At 35.2% G+C, this 19,179-nt stretch overlaps 1 protein-coding gene across 4 annotated transcripts in view; it reads left to right on the top strand.

Annotated features, from left to right (window-relative positions):
• Gdpd1 (glycerophosphodiester phosphodiesterase domain containing 1) overlaps window positions 1–19,179 on the top strand; it is a 47,396-nt gene that overhangs the window by 4,756 nt on the left and 23,461 nt on the right. For 3 of the 4 annotated variants that reach the window (XM_071603124.1, XM_071603122.1, XM_071603123.1), the window contains exons 2-4: window positions 10,306–10,348; window positions 11,412–11,504; window positions 16,133–16,268. In XM_071603124.1, the coding sequence (XP_071459225.1) occupies window positions 10,306–10,348; window positions 11,412–11,504; window positions 16,133–16,268 (272 nt within the window). The remainder of the gene's footprint in view (window positions 1–10,305; window positions 10,349–11,411; window positions 11,505–16,132; window positions 16,269–19,179) is intronic. The other variant, XM_027950356.2, reaches the window with a different exon arrangement.

Genomic DNA, 19,179 nt, shown 5'->3' with positions numbered 1-19,179 from the left:
TCGGCTTCTTCTGGGTTCCAGACTTTAATTGGTTATGCAAGAAGAAAATTGAGGCATCAGTTTGAGTGTCACTGGAAGTAGCATTCTGCATTTTCACCTGAAGCATGTTCCACATCACAGCATTTATTCTTTTCAGCTCTTGTTCCTTCAATCTTATTGCCAGGGAACTCTTCCTCACTTGGCTCATTCATTCCTATTGACGGCTTATTAGCAACAAAGTAATTTATCATTTGCTTAATATTAATACCCTGCTTAATAAAGCACACTTTAGTAAATGAAGATGTACTTATTTTTAGTGATGGCCATATATTTAAATATACTTATATAATATGTTATATATACATATGTATTATGTATATGTATACTTGTGTGTATATTATATATATACTTATATATGTGTATTTTTTCCCCAATAATGACCATATAACAAAAGGACTGGGGATGCAACTCAGTGGTAGAAGGCCCCTGGGTTCAATCCCTAGTACTGAAAAATAAATAAATTAATTAATAAGGTAAAATAAAATAAAAATTTGTTTGTATGTAGAATGGTTATTTGCAGAGGCCAAAATTGTGTAAGATTGTTTATGGGGAGAAACAAAAATTTAAAGACAAGACTGCTTCTGTTAATTATGTGACGATTATTGGAAAGAAAGGAACTCAAACCATCTCTTGAGACTAGCTGCCACCAAATAATTCCTTGGAGAAGAATATCATACTTGTTAATTAATCCCTTTGTTACTCTCTAGGCTTTCACCATATGAGTCTGAGTAATTTATGAGCATCACTGTGGAATTTATCTTGTAGCTTTACAAACAAATAGAAAAACATGTGAACAAGACCAAGATGGATAATTTACCTCTAAAGCTTAAATAAAATTGAATGGTAACATAAAAACTGAAACATAGTAGTAAAAGTGATGGACTCTGAAATTATACTGCTTGTGATTGGATCCTGGTTCCCCTTATTGGTTGTATGTATGATCTTAGGCAATTTTTTTCTGAAGATATTTAATATTAACCCCATTGGGTGGTTGTGAGAATTATAATGAAATATATGAAGTGCTAAACATACTTTGGCTTCTGTTAATTAAAAAAAATGTAGATATAGATGGACAGAATGCCTTTATTTTATTTGTTTATTTTTATGTGGTGCTGAGGATTGAACCCAGTGCCTCACACATGCTAGGCTAGCTCTACCACTGAGCTACAACACCAGCCCTTCTGTTAATTATTAATATCTTTGACCACCTTTTTAATATTCTCATAATGACTAATAAACTTATACAGTAGGTTAAAAATATCAATAATGTTTGCATGCTTAAGTTTTTAGGTTTGAATGGATTATAATTAAAATTAATTTGGAAAACAGACAAAAGACATAAATAGACTTGGAATGTAAATGGTAGTAGTAAAAATTATGTTGACTGTAGGGGAATTTATTTTGGAATACTGAATTTCTGTCCTTTTTTTAAATGTCTTTTCCCCAAACCAAAAGGTCAAATGATAGGCGTCTTTTGAAATTTTTTATAATGGTGCATCTCAAACATATACAAAACTAGTAAGGATCCATGAGCCCATCACCCATATGCAAACAATTACCAACTTCTGCCCAGTCTCATTTCATCTATATCCTTGCTCATTCTTACCCAAATTATTTTGAAACAAATTTCAAACATATATGTGTGTGGTTTTTTGTTGTTGTTGTTTGTTTGTTTGTACCAGGGATTGAACCTAGTTTTGCTGAACCAGTGAGCCACATCTCCAGCCCTTTGTACTTTTTATTTTGAGACAGGATCTCATTAAGTTGTTTAGGGCCTCACTAAATTGTTGAGGCTAGCCTTGAACTTATAATCTTCCTGCCTCAGCCTCCCGAGTTGCTGCAAACATTCATTTCTTGAATATGACTATGTGGAATAGTCTAAGATATATGAGACATGGTTTACTATTGAGATTTGAGAAGGTTAATAAACAGTACTACTTACTTTCCCTCCCAAGTTTGGAACCAATTTAGAAATAAAATGCAGGCATCAGAAGTCAAAATATTAAATTTATTACTAACAGAAGGATTTGGGTCCTCTCTAGTCCCCTCTCTAAATTAAACTTAACTTTAAAATGGCCTTTTCCTTGAACTGTTAGTGCCTACTGCAGCAAACTTTTGTATGGATGAACAGAAATTTTGTTTTGAGCTTGGGTTGCTCCAAATTAAGGACTCTAAAGGATTGAACCAATAATGGATGGGCAACTCTTTTTCCTAAGTCACTTCTGCTCCTATGAGGAAGAGTGTGTGAGGGAGTAGAGAAAGGATAAAATTTTTCTTCCATTCTTTTCCCCACCTAACAACTGGTGTATACTTTTCCTGTACTTGGTGGTTACAGAGGTAGTGGTGGATAGATGTTTCCCCCAATACTTGCCTTCAAAGAACCTTCTTAGGATATAGATGACTATCCTAGAATATTAAAACATAAACCTTAGAATTAAAGGTATTGATTTTTTAATGGAGGATAGGCTTACATGTAATAGCATTAAGTAATCAGCTTGATTTATTTATTTTATTGGTTAAATGATCAATAAAGCAAATGAAACTAATGTTATGTATTATGGTGCTGTGTGTGTGTGTGTGTGTGTGTATGTGTGTGTGTGTGTGTATGTGTGTGTGTGTGTGTGTGTGTGTGTGTTGGTCAAGATCAAATCCAGGGCCTTTCACATCATAGGCAAATGTTCTATATCCCAGCCCTTGATACACTCTTTTTAGTTAAAACATTTTAAATTGACAAATAATAATTGTATACATTTATAGGATGCAATTTGATTTTTGATGTTTGCAATGTAAATGATTAAATCAGGTTAACTAACAAATGTATCACCTTACTTATTTACGAGGGGATGAGAACATTTAAAATCTCAACAATTTTGAAATATTACACAATATATTATTATTTATTACAATTATCATTTCTGTGTGGTGTATCACTGAAAGTCATTTCTCCTGTGAAACTTTGTACATGTTTATTTATTTGTTTGTTTGTATGAGACTGGGTCTTGCTATTTTGCCCAGGCTGGTCTCAAACTCTTGGGCTCAGATGGTCTTCTTGCCTCAACTCCCCAGTAGCTGCTACTATATGCATGGATTTTGACTCTTTTTGAGCAACATTTCTCCTTTCCTGGTTCAGCCTCCCTAAGCCATCCTCTGGTAACCACCATTCTACTCTCTACTTATATGAATTCCACTTTCTTAGATTCTACACATAAGTAAGGTCAGGTAGTATTTGTCTGTGTCTGGCTTATCTCACCTAACATCTCCTCCAGGTTCATTGATATTGTCACAAATGAAAAATTCTCCATCCCCATATGTATACATACAGGTGGCTACTTCTGAGATAGAGATATGCAACATTTCTAGAACCCTGTGAGATTCCCTATTCCAGTGTATCTCTCTCCATCCTCAAAGGTAAACACTCTTCTGACTTACCATTATTGATTTATTTAAGATAGCAGTTTTCAAAGTGTAGTCTGTGAGCTCCTGTGGGTCCCTGAGGCCCTTTCATGGATCTTCAAGGTCAAAGTATTTTTAATAAGACATTATTCACCTTTTTTTTTTTTTTTAGAGAGAGAATTTTTTTAATATTTATTTTTTTAGTTTTCAGCAGGCACAACATCTTTGTTTTGTATGTGGTGCTAAGGATCGAACCCGGGCCACACGCATGCCAGGCGAGCGTGCTACCACTTGAGCCACATCCCCAGCCCCATTATTCACCTTTTTTAAAAAATATATTTTTAAAAATTAAAATATATATATATATATTTTAGATGTAGATGGACCTTTATTTTATTTATTTATTTTTACGTGGTGCTGAGGATCGAACCCAGTGCCTCATATATGTGAGGCAAGTGTTCCACCACTGAGCTACAGCCCCAGCCCCACATTATTCACCTTTTTTACTGCATTGATATTTGCATTTATGTTACAAAAGCATTAATGGCTAGGACTGGGGCTTAATGCTCCATGGTAGAGTATATGCTTTACATAAATGATACTCTGGGTCAATCTCCAGCCCAAAAATAAAAGAAGAAAGAAAAAGCAATGGTGGGTTAAAATTCCAATTGCCTCAGCACAAATCAAAGCAGTGGTACCAAGTGTACTAGTAGATATTCTTCACCATCATATACTCACAGTTAAAAAAAAAAAAGTCCATTTCACTTAAGAATATTCTTCTACTTGGGAGATTGAGGCAGAAGGATCACAAGTTTGAGAACAGGCTCAGCAACTTAGTGAGATTCCTGTCTCAAAATTAAAAATACCAAAAAGGACTGGGGATGTAGCTCAGTGGTAGGGCATGCGGAAGTACAATCTTCAGTACCACACAAAAAAGTCCTTGAAATATTGGTAAAAAATATTTATTTTATCATGTTCAACATTTGAGTACATTTAACTTTTAATATTCTGTGTGACAACATTAACAGTACATACAAGTGCCAAGGTTGTGGCTCAGTGGTAGAGCGCTTGCCGAGAGTATGAGTGAGGCACTGGGTTCGACCCTGGCACCACATAAAAATAAATAAAATAAAAGTATTGTGTCCATCTATAACTAAAAAAAAAATTTTTTTAAAGAGTCTATACAAAACACCTTTTCTAAGTACCAAAGCATGATTTTTTTAAAATATTTATTTATTTATCGTTAGTTTTAGGTGGATACATTAATTTGTTTTTATGTGGTGCTGAGGATTGAACCCAGTGCCTCTTGCATGCTAGGTGAGCACTCTACCACTGATCCACCACCCCAACCCCATGATGTTTGTTTTGAGGAAAAAAACCTGTGCAGTCATTTGAGTTGTGAGCTAAATCAACTGTTTTTCCGCCCCCAGAACAACATTTTTACTTTAAAGAATGAGTAACAACTGTACTTATTCAGGCTTGAATGTTTGGCAGAGATATTCTTGAAAATGAATAAAGTGAGTCTGTACTGTAATAAAAGTAATCTAACTGATGTGATACAATAATTAAATTTGAGTTTTCGAGAAAAAAATTAGAATTTTATTTCTTTTCATTTTGTTTTGCTGGTACTGGGGATTGAACCAGGATACTCTACTACTAAGTGACACCCCCATTTTGAGACAGGGTCTCACTGTGTTGTCCTAGCTGGCCTCCAACTTGTGATCCTCCTGTCTCAGCTTCCTGAATAGCTGTGATTACAGGCATATGTCACCACGCCTTGCCAAAAATTAGAATTTTAGAAACACCATGAACTTGATAGCTTTCCACTTCTTAAAGACTTTTCTGATGAGATCAAATGTTAACAAATGTGATTTTTAAAATATCACATAATGGAATGTGTCAACACTTAAAAGATTAACATAATTCAGTGAATCAATATTTTCTGTATGACCAGTGCATAATGTTATAAAATCTTAAGTGTGAAAGGACCATTCATAGTTAAAGATGGACCAGTGGGATTTCATGTAATAGAGTAGGAAGAGGTCACTGATGTGGTTCAGATTCTGCAGTGCAACTTACTTTGTAGAAATGAATACCACTTGAATTTTGAGGCAGTATCTTTTTTTTATTCTTCTCTTCCATTGGTGCTGGGAATTGAAAACAGGTTCTCATGCATGCTAGACAAGTGTTTTACCATTGAACTACCCCTGCAGCCCCTTGATTCATTGCCAAAAAAGATTTTTTCTTTTCCAACTACTTATCTGTGTGAAGGTATATATATATATATATTTTCAGGTATATATATATATATATATATATATATATATATAGAGAGAGAGAGAGAGAGAGAGAGAGAGAGCAGATATATATATAGCAGATATATATATATATATATATATATAGCAGATATATATATAGCAGATATGAGAATTTAGCTGCTTTTTGTTAAGCTAGATATTAAAGAGATTTGCAAAAATGTGTAGCAGTAATACTTTTTTAAAACAATTATTTATTTTTAATGTTTTAGTTATAGATGGACAATACCTTTATTTATTTATCTTTATGTGGTGCTGTGAGCTTGAACCCAGTGCCTCACACATGGTAGATGAGTGCTTTACCACTGAGCCACAACCCCAGCCCCAGTAACACTTTTTTTTAAAGAATTTAACTTTTATTTTGGTTATTTGTTTTTATGTGTGCTGAGAATCGAACCCAGTGCCTCACTCATGCTAGGCCAGCGCTATACCACTGAGCTACAACCCCAGCCCAACAATGACACTGTTAATTAATTATTTTTGTTTTTGGAAAAGTATATATTTTTCATAAAAATGTCATGTTAAAATGTAATGGATTGAGGGGTTGAGGATATAGTGCAGTTGGTAGAGTGCTTGCCTTGCATGCACAAGGCCCTGGGTTCAATCCCCAGCACCACCACCAAAAAAAAAAAAAAATTGACTTTTTGGGGCTGGGTTGTGGCTTAGTAGTAGAGCACCTGCGTAGCACATGTGAGGTGCTGGGTTTTATCCTCAGCACCATATAAAAATAAATAAAGGTATTGTGTTCAACTACAACTAAAAGTATATTAAAAATAAAAAAGTAATGGATTGGGTTGGGGTTGTAGCTCAGTGGTAGAGCTCTTGCCTCACATGTGCCAGGCTCTGGGTTCAATCCACAGCACAAGGAAAAGATTGAAAAGTATTGGGTTTGTTGTTATTTTCAAATAAAGAAAAATAAATTTGTAGGACTTAACTTCTAATACACAGTTAATAATGGATATAACCCATGTAATCAGGGTACTCAATAAGTTTTAAGAGTATACTCAGTAATTTTGGGGTGGTAGTGGTACTCAGGGGCACTCAACCACTGAGCCACATCCCCAGCCTATTTCATATTTTATTTAGAGACAGGATGTCACTGAGTTGTTTAGGACCTTGCTTTTGCTGAGGCTGGCTTTGAACTCGAGATCCTCCTGCCTCATCCTCCTGAGTTGCTGGGATTACAGATCTGTGCCACCACGCCCAGCTGCAGTCAGTAATTTTTAAGAGTATAAAGGGGCCAAGTAACCAAAGTATTCATATTCTCTCTCTCTCTCTCTCTCTCTCTCTCTCTCTCTCTCTCTCTCAACTGAGGATTGAACTCAGGGGTGCTTTACCGGGTATTTCCTTAGCCTTTTTATTTTGAGACAGGGTTTTGCTAAATTGCCCAGGCTGGTCTCCAACTTGCCAAAGCTGACCTGCAACTTGTGATCCTCCTGCCTCAGCCTCCCTAGTATCTGGGATTACACGCATGCTTGGCTAAAACATTAATTCAAATCTAATAAGACTCATTGTAATCTGATGTGATAAGAAAGTGCTGCATAAGAATCATGTATTCTGATGTGATAAGAGAGTGCTTAATAAGAATCATGTGATAAGAAAGTGATTCATAAAAGAAAAGTGAACTAGATCTCAAATTAAGGTTAAGAAAGATTGGGAGACTAGCCAGACATGGTGGCACATGACTATAATCCCAGCAACTCGGGAGACTGAGGCAAGAGGATTACAAATTCCAGGCCAGCCTGGACAACATAATGCGACACTGTCTCAAAATAAAATAAAATAAAATAAAAATAAGCACTGGGGATATAGCTCAGTGGTAGAGTGCCCCTGGGCTCAATCCCTAGTACCATGAAAAATGAAATGAAACAAGGTCATTTAACTTCACCTAACCAAGAGTTAACTAACCTCAGAAGGGCACTTTCTTTTCAAAAAAACTATAAGCTCCACATGTAACTGTTTTCTATTATGCTTTAGTAATGAAAAGTGAACCCAAATCAAACTAGCTCTTTTCACATAGGTATCCCTTTGTACAAAACTAATGGAACTTTAGAACAATTTGTTTCTGTTGATTATTAATTAAGTTGTCAGGAAACTACAACCTAACAATATAACAAGGAAATTTTAACATTCTCACTGATATGTTCAAATGGTATTTTTTTTATAAAACATCTTCTTTTAATTTTTTTTTTTTGTAGTTAATTGTAGATGGACAGCCTGTCATTATTTTATGTTGTGCTAAGGATGGAACCCAGTGCCTCACATGTGACAGGCAAGTGCCCTGTCACTGAGCTGCAGCCCCAGCCCATTGCCCAGGTTGGCCTGGATTTCAAGATCCTCCTGCTCAGCCTCCCAAGAGTATGGGATTACAGGCATGCACTACTGGTCCTTATTTTGTTTAAAAAACATTTAAATGTTAATACTTAAACTATATCCTGAACTTGAATTGACTCTTCCTGTTAAGAAACCAGGCAGGCCAGACATGGTGCTGCTTCTTTGTAATCATAGGGGCTCCAGAGGCTGAGGCTCAATCCTGGGCTCAATCCCTAGTATGGCAAGTTCAAAGCCAACCTCAGCAATTTAACGAGGCCCTAAGTAACTCAGTGAGACCCTGTCTCTAAATAAAATACAGAAAAGGGCTGGGGATGTGGCTCATTGGTTATGTGCCTCTGGTTTCACTCCCCTGAACCAAAAAGAAAAAGAAGAAGCTAGGCAGGTAGTGCTTTTCTATAATCCCAGCTACTCAGGAGGCTGAGGTAGGAGAAAAGAAAATAACTGGGTTTTGTTTTTTTGTTTATTTGTTTGTTACCAGGGATTGAACCCAGTGTGCTTAATCACTGAACCACATCCCCAGCCATTTTTATTTTCCTGTTTGAGATAAGTCTTGCTAAGTTGCTTAGGGCCTTACCAAATTGCTGAAGCTGGCCTTGAACTAGCAATCCTCCTGCCTTAGCCTCCTGAGTTGTTGGGATTACAGACATGGACCATTAGGCCCCACTAAAATTCACTGTTTTTGTGAAGTTTTTTTTTTTTTTCCCTGTATGCATTTCATCAATTATTTAAAAATACTGAATTTTTAAAAATATATTTTTAACTGTAGATGGACACAATATCTTTATTTTACGTATTTATTTATTTTTTTTTAAAGAGAGAGAGAGAATTTTTTTAATATTTATTTTTTAGTTTTCGGCGGACATAACATCTTTATTTGTATGTGGTGCTGAGGATCGAACCCGGGCCGCATGCATGCCAGGCAAGTGCGCTACCGCTTGAGCCACATCTCCAGCCCACATATTTATTTTTGTGTGGTGCTGAGGATTGAACCCAGTGCCTCATACGTGCGAGGCAAGTGCTCTACCACTGAGCTACAACCCCAGCCCAGTACTGAAATCTTTTAGTTTAAAAATATATAAAAAGTGGGCTGGGGATATAGCTCAGTTGGTAGAGTGCTTGCCTCGCATGTACAAGGCCCTGGGTCCAATTCCCAGCACCACCATGTTTTGTCTAGCATGTGTATCACTAATTGATTCTTTACCTGGTATATAACATTGGATAATTTTTTATCATTCTGTATATTCATATCAAATTATGTCCTTTTTGTCATTAACTATTATCCACTCTTCCCATTAATGGACATACACGAAGTACCTACTCTTTAGCAGTTACTCTATGATAATGGCAATTGTAATAGCAATAATTCTTCACTTTCACTGGATGCTCACTACAGTATTTCACTGAATTTAATGCCATTGATTTTAAGACCCTTTTTTTTTTTTAATGTACTGTTAAGAGAAAAGCTTTCCAATTAAACTGTTAGATACCATCCATTGACAGATGTACTCCAACTTCAAAAATGTTCAAAAGTGAAAAGCTATCATTTTTAGAATTTATGACATATTGCACTTTGCATGTTAACTCATTTAATTATACCAATCCAATGAGGTAGGACTATCATTATCATTCTAATAAAGAAGCAAGTTCAACATAGGTTAGGTGACTTTCCTAAAGTCATCCAAATATTAAAAAATTTGAGACCGGGCATCCTAACTCCACAGTCTCATCCTCAGCTGTTACACTATATTGCCTTCTGCCAAGGTGATTAAAAGTCACTTCTTTTTGGTAATTCATGAGATAAAGAGGGGAGAGACAAAAAAATTTGTGCTACACTGTGATAAATGCCTTGGTAGAGATGTTCATAAGAGATTATGAGGATATATAGAGAAAATTTAACCAACAAGAACTTAAACATCATCTTTAGGTTCTTCTAGCCCTCCTGAATTTCTGTGGCTGTTTTGATTTTCTTTTCTTTTCTTTTTCCTAGTACTTAGGATTGAACCCAGGACCTCTAGCATGCTAGGCAATGGCTCTACCACTTTTGATCTTTGATTCTTACTGGTGTAGCTAAACAAAAACAAAATATTGTGCGCTCTTTAAAAAACACATGTACTATAATATCTATATAATAAATAAGCATCAGGATTCATTATACTAAAATTTCTAGAAAAATAAAATGTTTAAAATAGCTAATAAATGAAGTTTGAATTTAATGTCTTTACAGGTGCTGGAGAAAATTTGGAGAATACAATGGAAGCCTTTCAGCAGTAAGTATATAAAAAAATACTCTTTTACAGTTTATCATTAAAGTGTTGTGATTAACAGAGCAAAGATAGTATACGTGTAGCATCCATTTGTAGTAGTTGTTTCTATAAAACCCCATTTTTTAATTTAGTCTGAAGTGTTACAAAGAGTGTTTGGCTTCTGTATAACTGAAAAACTAAATCAGAGTTTTGAGAATTCAAAGATACTATAGTTCCAAAGCTGAAAGAAGACATTTGTAACAAGGAACATACTGTGTATAATGCTAATTAGTCTTGGAGAGAAAGAGAAAACAAAACAACTGTTACATCGGCTGCTGTTTATGAAAAGGATTGTGTCTTTGTGCCCACCAGTTTTAGTTACAGACCTGAACCTGCAATCTGGTACTCTTCTTGGAACCCTCATGAGTGTTGATCTTATTTTTTAAAATAAGGTAAATTAAAATTTTTCTATTTAGAATTGATTCACATTTCATATAGATGTTTTTTAGAGCACTTCACAGAGAAGCTGTAGGAGACAGGAATGAAGACTGTTGGCTACCCTTGTTCTCTGTCTTAAAGTCAATTATTATTATCACTCTGTGATAATGGTGAGAACACTGTTTTCCTTTCCCTGAAAAACTACCTCCAATGAAAGACATTACCTATTCATATTTAATGAGAAAAAGAATTTCTTATATAATTTTGAGACTTATAGAATTTTTTTTAAATATTTTATTTTTTTAGTTATAGTTGGACACAATACCATTATTTTATTTATTTTTATGTGGTGCTGAGGATCGAACTCAGGGCTTCAAACATGCCAGGTGAGTGCTCTACCACTGAGCCACAACCCCAGCCTGAGACTTATAGAATTTTGGTAGGATTTTGCTACATGGTCCCAAACTCTTGAGCAATTTTGAGCATTTTTAATGTGTATAATTTGGACTAAGAAATCAGAATTTTTCTTTTTAATTGAATTTTATTTGTTTCTTTGTTTATTTATTTACTTATTTTTGATGGTGCTGGGATGGAACCCGGGGACTTGTGCACTGTAACCACTCATTCTACTACTGAACTACGACCTCAGCCCGGGAGAATTTGAACTAAGTTTTTGTTCTGCTTCTCACCAAAGACTTATAAAAAGGCTTAGAGATTATTTTTCCTGTTATCAGACTCGAAGGTACTGCTTCTAGTTTCATCTGAATCCCTCTACTTGTCATTTCTTACTTTTACTGTTGGTTATGATCTCAAAAGTCTTTTACAAAAATGCAAAATCTTTTTCTACTGTCACAGATTAATGTGAATATTTTAATTTAAATTATTTTCCCTACTTAGATTGTTTATCTAGCAAGTTATCTATAGCTAAATATGAGTATATAATTTTATGTGTATATTTTTCTATACAGGTGCCTGTGTGTGTGTGCACACACTATCACTTTATCATATGTGGGCTGGGATTTATTTGGGAGAAACTGCCCATAACTTTAAATAATTTTAGTATTCTTTATGTTGGAAGCACATTATTTTGAAAGTTTTTCTCCATATTCTTTGTTAAATTTTTACCCATCACTCTTTTTTTTAATGAAATTGAACCACTAGGTTATATAGTAAGTTATTTCTAAAGATGCACACTTGAAAATATCACATTTTAAAAATAATTTTTAGTTGTAGATAGACACAATGCCTTTATTTTATTTATTTATTTTTATGTGATGTTGAGGACCAAACCTAGTGCCTCACATGTGCTAGGCAAAGCATTTTGCCACTGAACCATAACCCCAGCCCAAAAGTATCACATTTTTTTAATCTTTTTTTGTTTTGTACTGAGGATTAAACCCAGAGACACTTAACCACTGAGCCACATCCCTATCCCTTTTTATTTTTTATTTTGAGAAATTGTCTTTCTAAGTTACTAAGGCTGGCCTCAAACTTGTGATCCTCTTGCCTCAGCCTCCAGAGTTGCTGAGATAGCAGGGTTGTGCCACAATGCCTAATACATACTTTTTGATTGTACTTTTTTTTTTTGTTTCATCTATAAATATTTTATTGTTTAACTGCTGGGACACTTAGAAGGTTCCCTCCTCTCTCAAACATATCTGCTTCATGAACTACTAGAAGTTGGGCATGGTGGGTACATACTTATAGTCCCAACTACTTGGGAGGTTGAGGCAAGAGGATTATTTTAGCTCAGGAGTTGCAGAGTTCTAGACCAGCCTGGGCAACATCGTGAGACCCTGTCTCAAAAAGAAGGAGGAGAGTTTAAAAGAAGAAAGAAAGAAAATACAAGAAAAATTATTTAAACATAATATTTTCAAGGTACCATTTATTAAAAAGTAAAGGATGGGGCTGGGGTTGTGGCTCAGAGGTAGAGAGCTTGCCTGGCATGCGTGAGGCACTGGGTTCGATCCTCAGCACCACATAAAAATAAAAATAAAGATTTTTTTTTTAAAGTGAAGGAATTATAATACATGATCAGCAAAAGACAGAAACTGTGCTTAAGTGAGAGGAAGATAATCCTTATTATTATTTTTTTGGGAGGAGAGGTACTGGGGATTGAACTCAGGGCACTCGACCACTGAGCCACATCCCTGGCCCTATTTTGTATTTTATTTAGAGACAGGGTCTCACAGAGTTGCTTAGTGCCTTGCTTTTGCTGAGGCTGGCTTTGAACTTGTAATCCTCCTGCTTCAGCCTCCTGAGCTGCTGGGTTTACAGGCATGTACCACTGCACCAGGCCCTAATCCTTATTATCTGGAGGAGAAATAATAAAAAAGTGATGGCTGGCTAAAATTTAGATCTTATTTATGTGTTAATTTAGGTATGTATTTCACAAAGCATATATAACATGGAGTTTAAGATGATGACATATTAGAGAAAGTGTAAGTAGTTGGTGGGAGGAAGCATGGTTTAGATTAACCAGGAAATTGAAATGACACTAAGACTGGAAGAGCTATATTTGAAGAAAGAAAAATTATTTTTTAAATGTGGAATGTTGGACGGGTGCAGTGGTGGAAGCCTGTAAACCCAGTGGGTAGGGAGGCTGAGGCAGGAGAATCATGAGTTCAAAGGCAGCCTCAGCAAAAGCAAAGCACTAAGCAACTCAGTGAGACCCTGTCTCTAAATAAAATATAAAATCGGGCTGGGGATATGGCTCAGTGGTCGAGAACCAATGAGTTCACACCCTACTACCAAAAAAAAATGTGGAATGTTTGAGATTAATATGTGACATTAATGTGGACAAGATATATCTAGGAGATTGAAAGGACTTTAGAGATATATTGAAAATTAATTCATTATGATAGAGTGTGACTAGAGAAGTAATTTTGACCAAGAATTCCATCTCACAATTTATAAAAAGTCCTTTAATTGGTTTATAAGATGCTTTCACAAACACCATCTCCTTTGTAGTATAAATATGGCTCTTCTCCTTAGGAGCAAAAATCTTTTTTATTGATCCCTCACTTCCTAACATCTCGCTCAGGCTCTCACACTGATAGGCTCTTACTAGTTGCTCATTGAATCAGATACAGAATAGTGCCCTCCAAAAACAAAGCAGAATTTTAGCAAAAGACAGATAAAGGAAACAGAACCCCCTTCACAGTAAACATAGAACCCAAAACTAAGGAATCATCTCAATCTCTCTCTCTCTTTCTCAATCTCTCTCTCTCTCACACACACACACACACACACACACACACACACAGTCATTAAGCCCTTGGGAATGTAAAATCTGGTTCTTAAGAGCTAATAAAAGTAGGTTATTAAACTAGGCTGCCTTTGTAATGTGATCCCTCTGGTACCAACATGAATGGTAGGAGAAAGAAGCAAATTGTATTAGCAACATTTGGAAATGTAAATTGGCAGACAGTCAAAGTAATTAATCAGTGCCCTGATTCTCATGATAAATTTTTATAGTATCTGGTTACTGTAATACTAATTATCTCATCTCTGCAATGGGAGTGTATATTTATTGATAAGGTTGCTTGTTAACTGACTTGGAAATTTGTATAAAACCTAAATCAGGCCTAGTGTCATGACACACACCTGTAATTCCAGGAATACATGAGGCTGAGGCAGGAGGATCACAAATTCAAGGACAGGCTTGACAATTTAGAGAGAGCCTGTCTCAAAATAAAAATAAAAGGAGCTGGAGATGTAATTCAGTGGTAAAGCACCCCTAGGTTTTATTCCCCCATACCAGAAACAAACAAGCAAACACTATCATTTTAACTTTTTAAAAAAGATTTTATTTTATTTTTTGCAGTACTAGGGATTGAACCCAATACCATGCTAAGCAAGCACTCTATCTGAGCCACATCTCCTGCCCAACTTTGTTCTTTAAATGTGAATATCAGGTTCCCTAGCATCATTTGTTAAAACTGGTTCATTTTTTTTATTCAATGGTCTCTGCATCTTTATGAAAGCTCATTTCTGAGCTCTCTGTCCTGGTCCACGTGCATTTGTTATATCCATATATGTTTTTCTTTATATCATTACCACACTCTTTTGATTACTGTATTAAATTTTGAATACAGAAGTATGGGTCCTTCAACTTTTTAGTTTTTAAGATTGTTTTGTCTGTTTGGGATCCTATGAAATTCCATTTGAATTTTAGGATGGATTTTTCTATTTCTGCAAAAAAAAAAAAAATCATTGGGATTGTGCTGTTATTGCCACAAATCTGCAGATTGCTTTGAGTAGTATTAACATCTTAAGTACACTTAATATAGTTGCACATCCATATTTATATATCTTTAACTTCTTTTTGAAGTGTTTTATAGTTTTCATTATACAAGTCTTTCACCTCCTTGGTTAACTCCTGAGTGTTTTAATGTTTTTGATGCTATTGTAAATAAAATTGTTTTCTTAGTTTCCTTTTCAGACTATTCATTGTTAATGTATAGAAACACAATTAATTTTTGTGTGTTAATCCAACAACTTTCTTAGATTCATCTGTTAGTTCTAAGAATATTTTTATAGGATCTTTGGGAATTGGGGAGTAGGAGGCTTGTGGCTGAGGATTGAACCCAGGGCCTTGCACATGCTAAGGAAGAGCTCTACCACTAAGCAATACCTCTAACCCAGGATTTTCTATATGTAAGATCATGTCTTCTGTGATCAGAGATGACTTTACTTGTTCCTTTCAATTTGAATTTTTTCTTGCCCATTATTAGAACTTCCAATAAGATAAAAGCAACTAGCCAGCATTATCTTATTTCTTAATCCTCTCTCTTTCACTCCCCCCCACACCCCAGGGATTGAACCCAGGTCGCTTAACCACTGAGGCGCATCCCTGGCCCTTTTCTTTTGTTCTATTTTGAAACAGAGTCTCACTAAGTCCTTAGGTCCTTGCTAAATTGCTGAGGTTGGTCTCAAACTTGGAATCCTCCTGCCTTAGCCTCCCAAATGGCTGGGATTACAGGTATTCGCCATCACGCCCAGCAATCCTCTCATTTTTTAGATGTGGCTCTCAGAGGGAAATTTATTTGCCCAAAGTTATACAACTTCATAACAAATCAGGAATTGGTTTTCAAGTCTCTGAACTTCTGGTCACATATTCTTTCCATGATATAGAGTTGCCAGTATTAAGGATAGCTGGTTATTGAAAGGAGGCAACATTATTCACTTATTTTAATTAAGATCACTTAGAATATTTTCACATCAATGAATGTTGATAAATAATGTTGTTGAGGATATAGTTCACTATTTCAGAATATTTGGGTTTGTAACTGAATTATTATATCTAATGCATGTAACCTAAATGTTTGCATAAGTTTTAGGTTGTCGTTTTTCTCTTTATTTCTTCAGTGCAGTCACAATTGGAACTGATATGTTGGAATTGGACTGCCATATCACAAAAGATGAACAAGTTGTAGTATCACATGATGAGAACCTGAAGAGATCAACTGGGGTCAATGTAAACATCTCTGATCTCAAATATTGTGTAAGTAAAAATGAATGATAAACTAATGTCTAGTATATATTAGGGTAAAGTGTTTTTTTTAGTGTTTTAAAAATTGTTGATGGACCTTTACTTCATTTATTAATTTATTTTTATGTGGTTCTGAGAATCGAACCCAGTACCTCACACATGCTACGCAAGTGCTCTACCACTGAGCCACAACTCCCACCTGGGTAAGATTTTTTAAGGCAGTGAATGCCAGACATTGCTTCAGTCAGCAACTTTAAAAAATAATATTTTTATATTTAAATAATAAATGTCAAAAGAATTTTTAAAAATTACCCTAACTCCCATTGAGGATTTTATACTTTACAAATACATCCATGAAGACTTGTTTTTATAAATATTTTAATAAAATTACAAGTCCTCAAATGTAAAGCTACTGGAATTCAGCTTGTTAAATTTAGTCAATTCATATTAAGGAAATGAATTATTTTTTGTCTTCAAGTATAAGAAAGCACCATTTAGGGGTGGGGTTGTGGCTCAGTGGTAGAGTGCTTTTCTAGCATGTGTGAGGCACTGGGTTCGATCCTCAGCACCACGTAAAAATAAACAAAGGTATTGTGTCCATCTATAACTAAACATTTTTTAAAAAGCACCATTTTAAAATTTGATCATAATGGTTTATATGCTCACTTTAGTAAATACTGATAAATGAAGGGAAACAATGCTTTCTTTTACCACCTATAGCAAACTCCTGTTAACGGGACACTATCTATATGTATACCTTGTTAATTTTCAGAATTTTCTTTTCACTATATATTATACACATTGTTTTAAACACTTTAACATAATAAACATTTTTCCATGTTTTTTTTTAAAAACAGGCTTTTGTTAGAGAAGTTTTGAGTTCATGGCAAAATTTAGTGGAAATACTGAATCCCCTTGTCCTTATCAACCAACCAACCCACAGAAGAACATCCTTCCCCACTACCAACATCCATACCAAGTGGCACATTTGTTATAACTGATGTCACCCAAAGTCCATAGTTTATACATTAGAGTTCACTCTTGATCCTGTACATCCTGTGGTTTAGATATTAGACATTTAATGACATTTATCCACTATTTATACTATCACACAAAATGGTTTCACTGCTTCCAAAATCCTCTATGCTTTTTATTTATCCCCCCTCTTCTCCCATCCCCTGAAACCACTAATCTTTTTATTATCTTCATAGTTTTGCATTTTCTAAAATGTCACATATTTGGAAGTATACAGTGTTTAACCTTGCAGGTTCCATGCTTATTTTTCATAAATATTTGAAATGACTGTAGTTGTTACATTGAGTAAATCTGTAGTTATTTTTAACCAGTTTTCTATTGAACACAGGATTGGTTATAAGTTTTCACTGTACTGAATATCACTATGTGTAAAGATAAAGCTTTATCTTTAGGCACTGGTATAAAGTTACTTTTGAAAATATAAATAAGAATATACTTATAAAGACATAAATATTTATATTAAAGTTATTTGTATGAATTTTTCTCTATATTTAAAGTTAATTATTTCCCTAGAAGGAAAAATATTGGTTAAAAGAGTAGAAATATTATCATTATTGTCTTTAATAATATATATTACAGTTTCCTATTGCCTGCTTACTTTTTTTTTTTTTTTTTTTTGGTGGGGGGGCACTCAACCACTGAGCCACATCCCCAGCCCTGTTTTGTATTATATTTAGAGACAGAGTCTCATGGAGTTGCTTAGCAACTAGTTTTTGCTGAGGCTAGCTTTGAACTGGAAATCCTCTTGTCTCAGCCTCCTGAGTGCTGGGATTACAGTCATACACCATGGCACTGGGCAAAGCCTTGGTTTTAATCCCTAGCACCAAAAAAATTAGCGAGCAGCCAGGTACGGTGGCTCACACCTGTATTCTCAACAGCTCAGGAGGCTGAGACAGGAGGATTTTGAGATCAAAGCCAGCCTCAGCAAAAGCTAGTTGCCAGGCCAGCCTCAGCAACTTAGCAAGGCCATAAGCAAATTAGTGGGACCCTGTTTAAAAAAAAATAAAAAATTAAAAAAGGGCTGGAGATGTAGCTCAGTGGTGAAGCACCCCTGGATGCAATCCCCAGTTACCTGCCCCATCCCCAAAAGAATAAAAAACTCTTAAAATTCAACAATAAGGAAAAGAATCTATTTTTAAATAGACAAAAACCTGAACAGACACTTTGCTAAAGAAGATATACAGATAGTAAATAAGCACAGGAAAATATCCCCCAAATCACTAGTCATCAGGGAACTGCAAATTATAATCGAAATAGATTCTATTACATGTGTAGTATAGCTAAAATAAGAAAAAAAGTGATATCAAATGTTGGTGAAGATTCAGAATTAGAATTTCTATACATTACTGGTGCAAGTACAAAGTGATACTGTCACTTTGGAAAATAGGCAGTTTTTTTTTTTTTAAATCAAGTTGTCCTGAGCATAGGACCCAGCAATCCCACTCCAACATATTTACTCAAGAGAAACAAAAACTTTTGTTCATACAAAAACCTATTCGGGGAGAATATTTATAACAGCTTTATTCATAAACAGAAACTAGAAACAACCCTAATGTCCTTCAGTGGTGAATAGATAAACAAGTACATTCATACAATGGAATACCTATTCAACAACAAAAAGGAATGAATCACTGATGCACACAACATGAGAAAACCTCAAATACATTTTTCTAATGTGGAAGATGCCAGATCCGAAAAGGTAATCCTGAATGATTCCATTTTAATGGACATTTTAGAAAACGCAAAACTATAAAGATGGAGATCAGTCATTGTCAGTGGTTGGGAGAAGGAGGATGGTTCGACTGCAGTGGGCAGAAAGGAAACTGGGGGAGGGGAAATTATAGAACTGCTTCTATTTTGATTGTAGTGGAAGCTACATGATTATATT

The sequence above is a fragment of the Marmota flaviventris genome, chromosome 17 (genome assembly GCF_047511675.1).
Source record: "Marmota flaviventris isolate mMarFla1 chromosome 17, mMarFla1.hap1, whole genome shotgun sequence".
Lineage (NCBI taxonomy): Eukaryota > Metazoa > Chordata > Mammalia > Rodentia > Sciuridae > Marmota > Marmota flaviventris.
The sequence above is the reverse complement of the archived record's forward strand: the minus strand, read 5'-3'. Positions and strand labels throughout refer to the sequence as shown.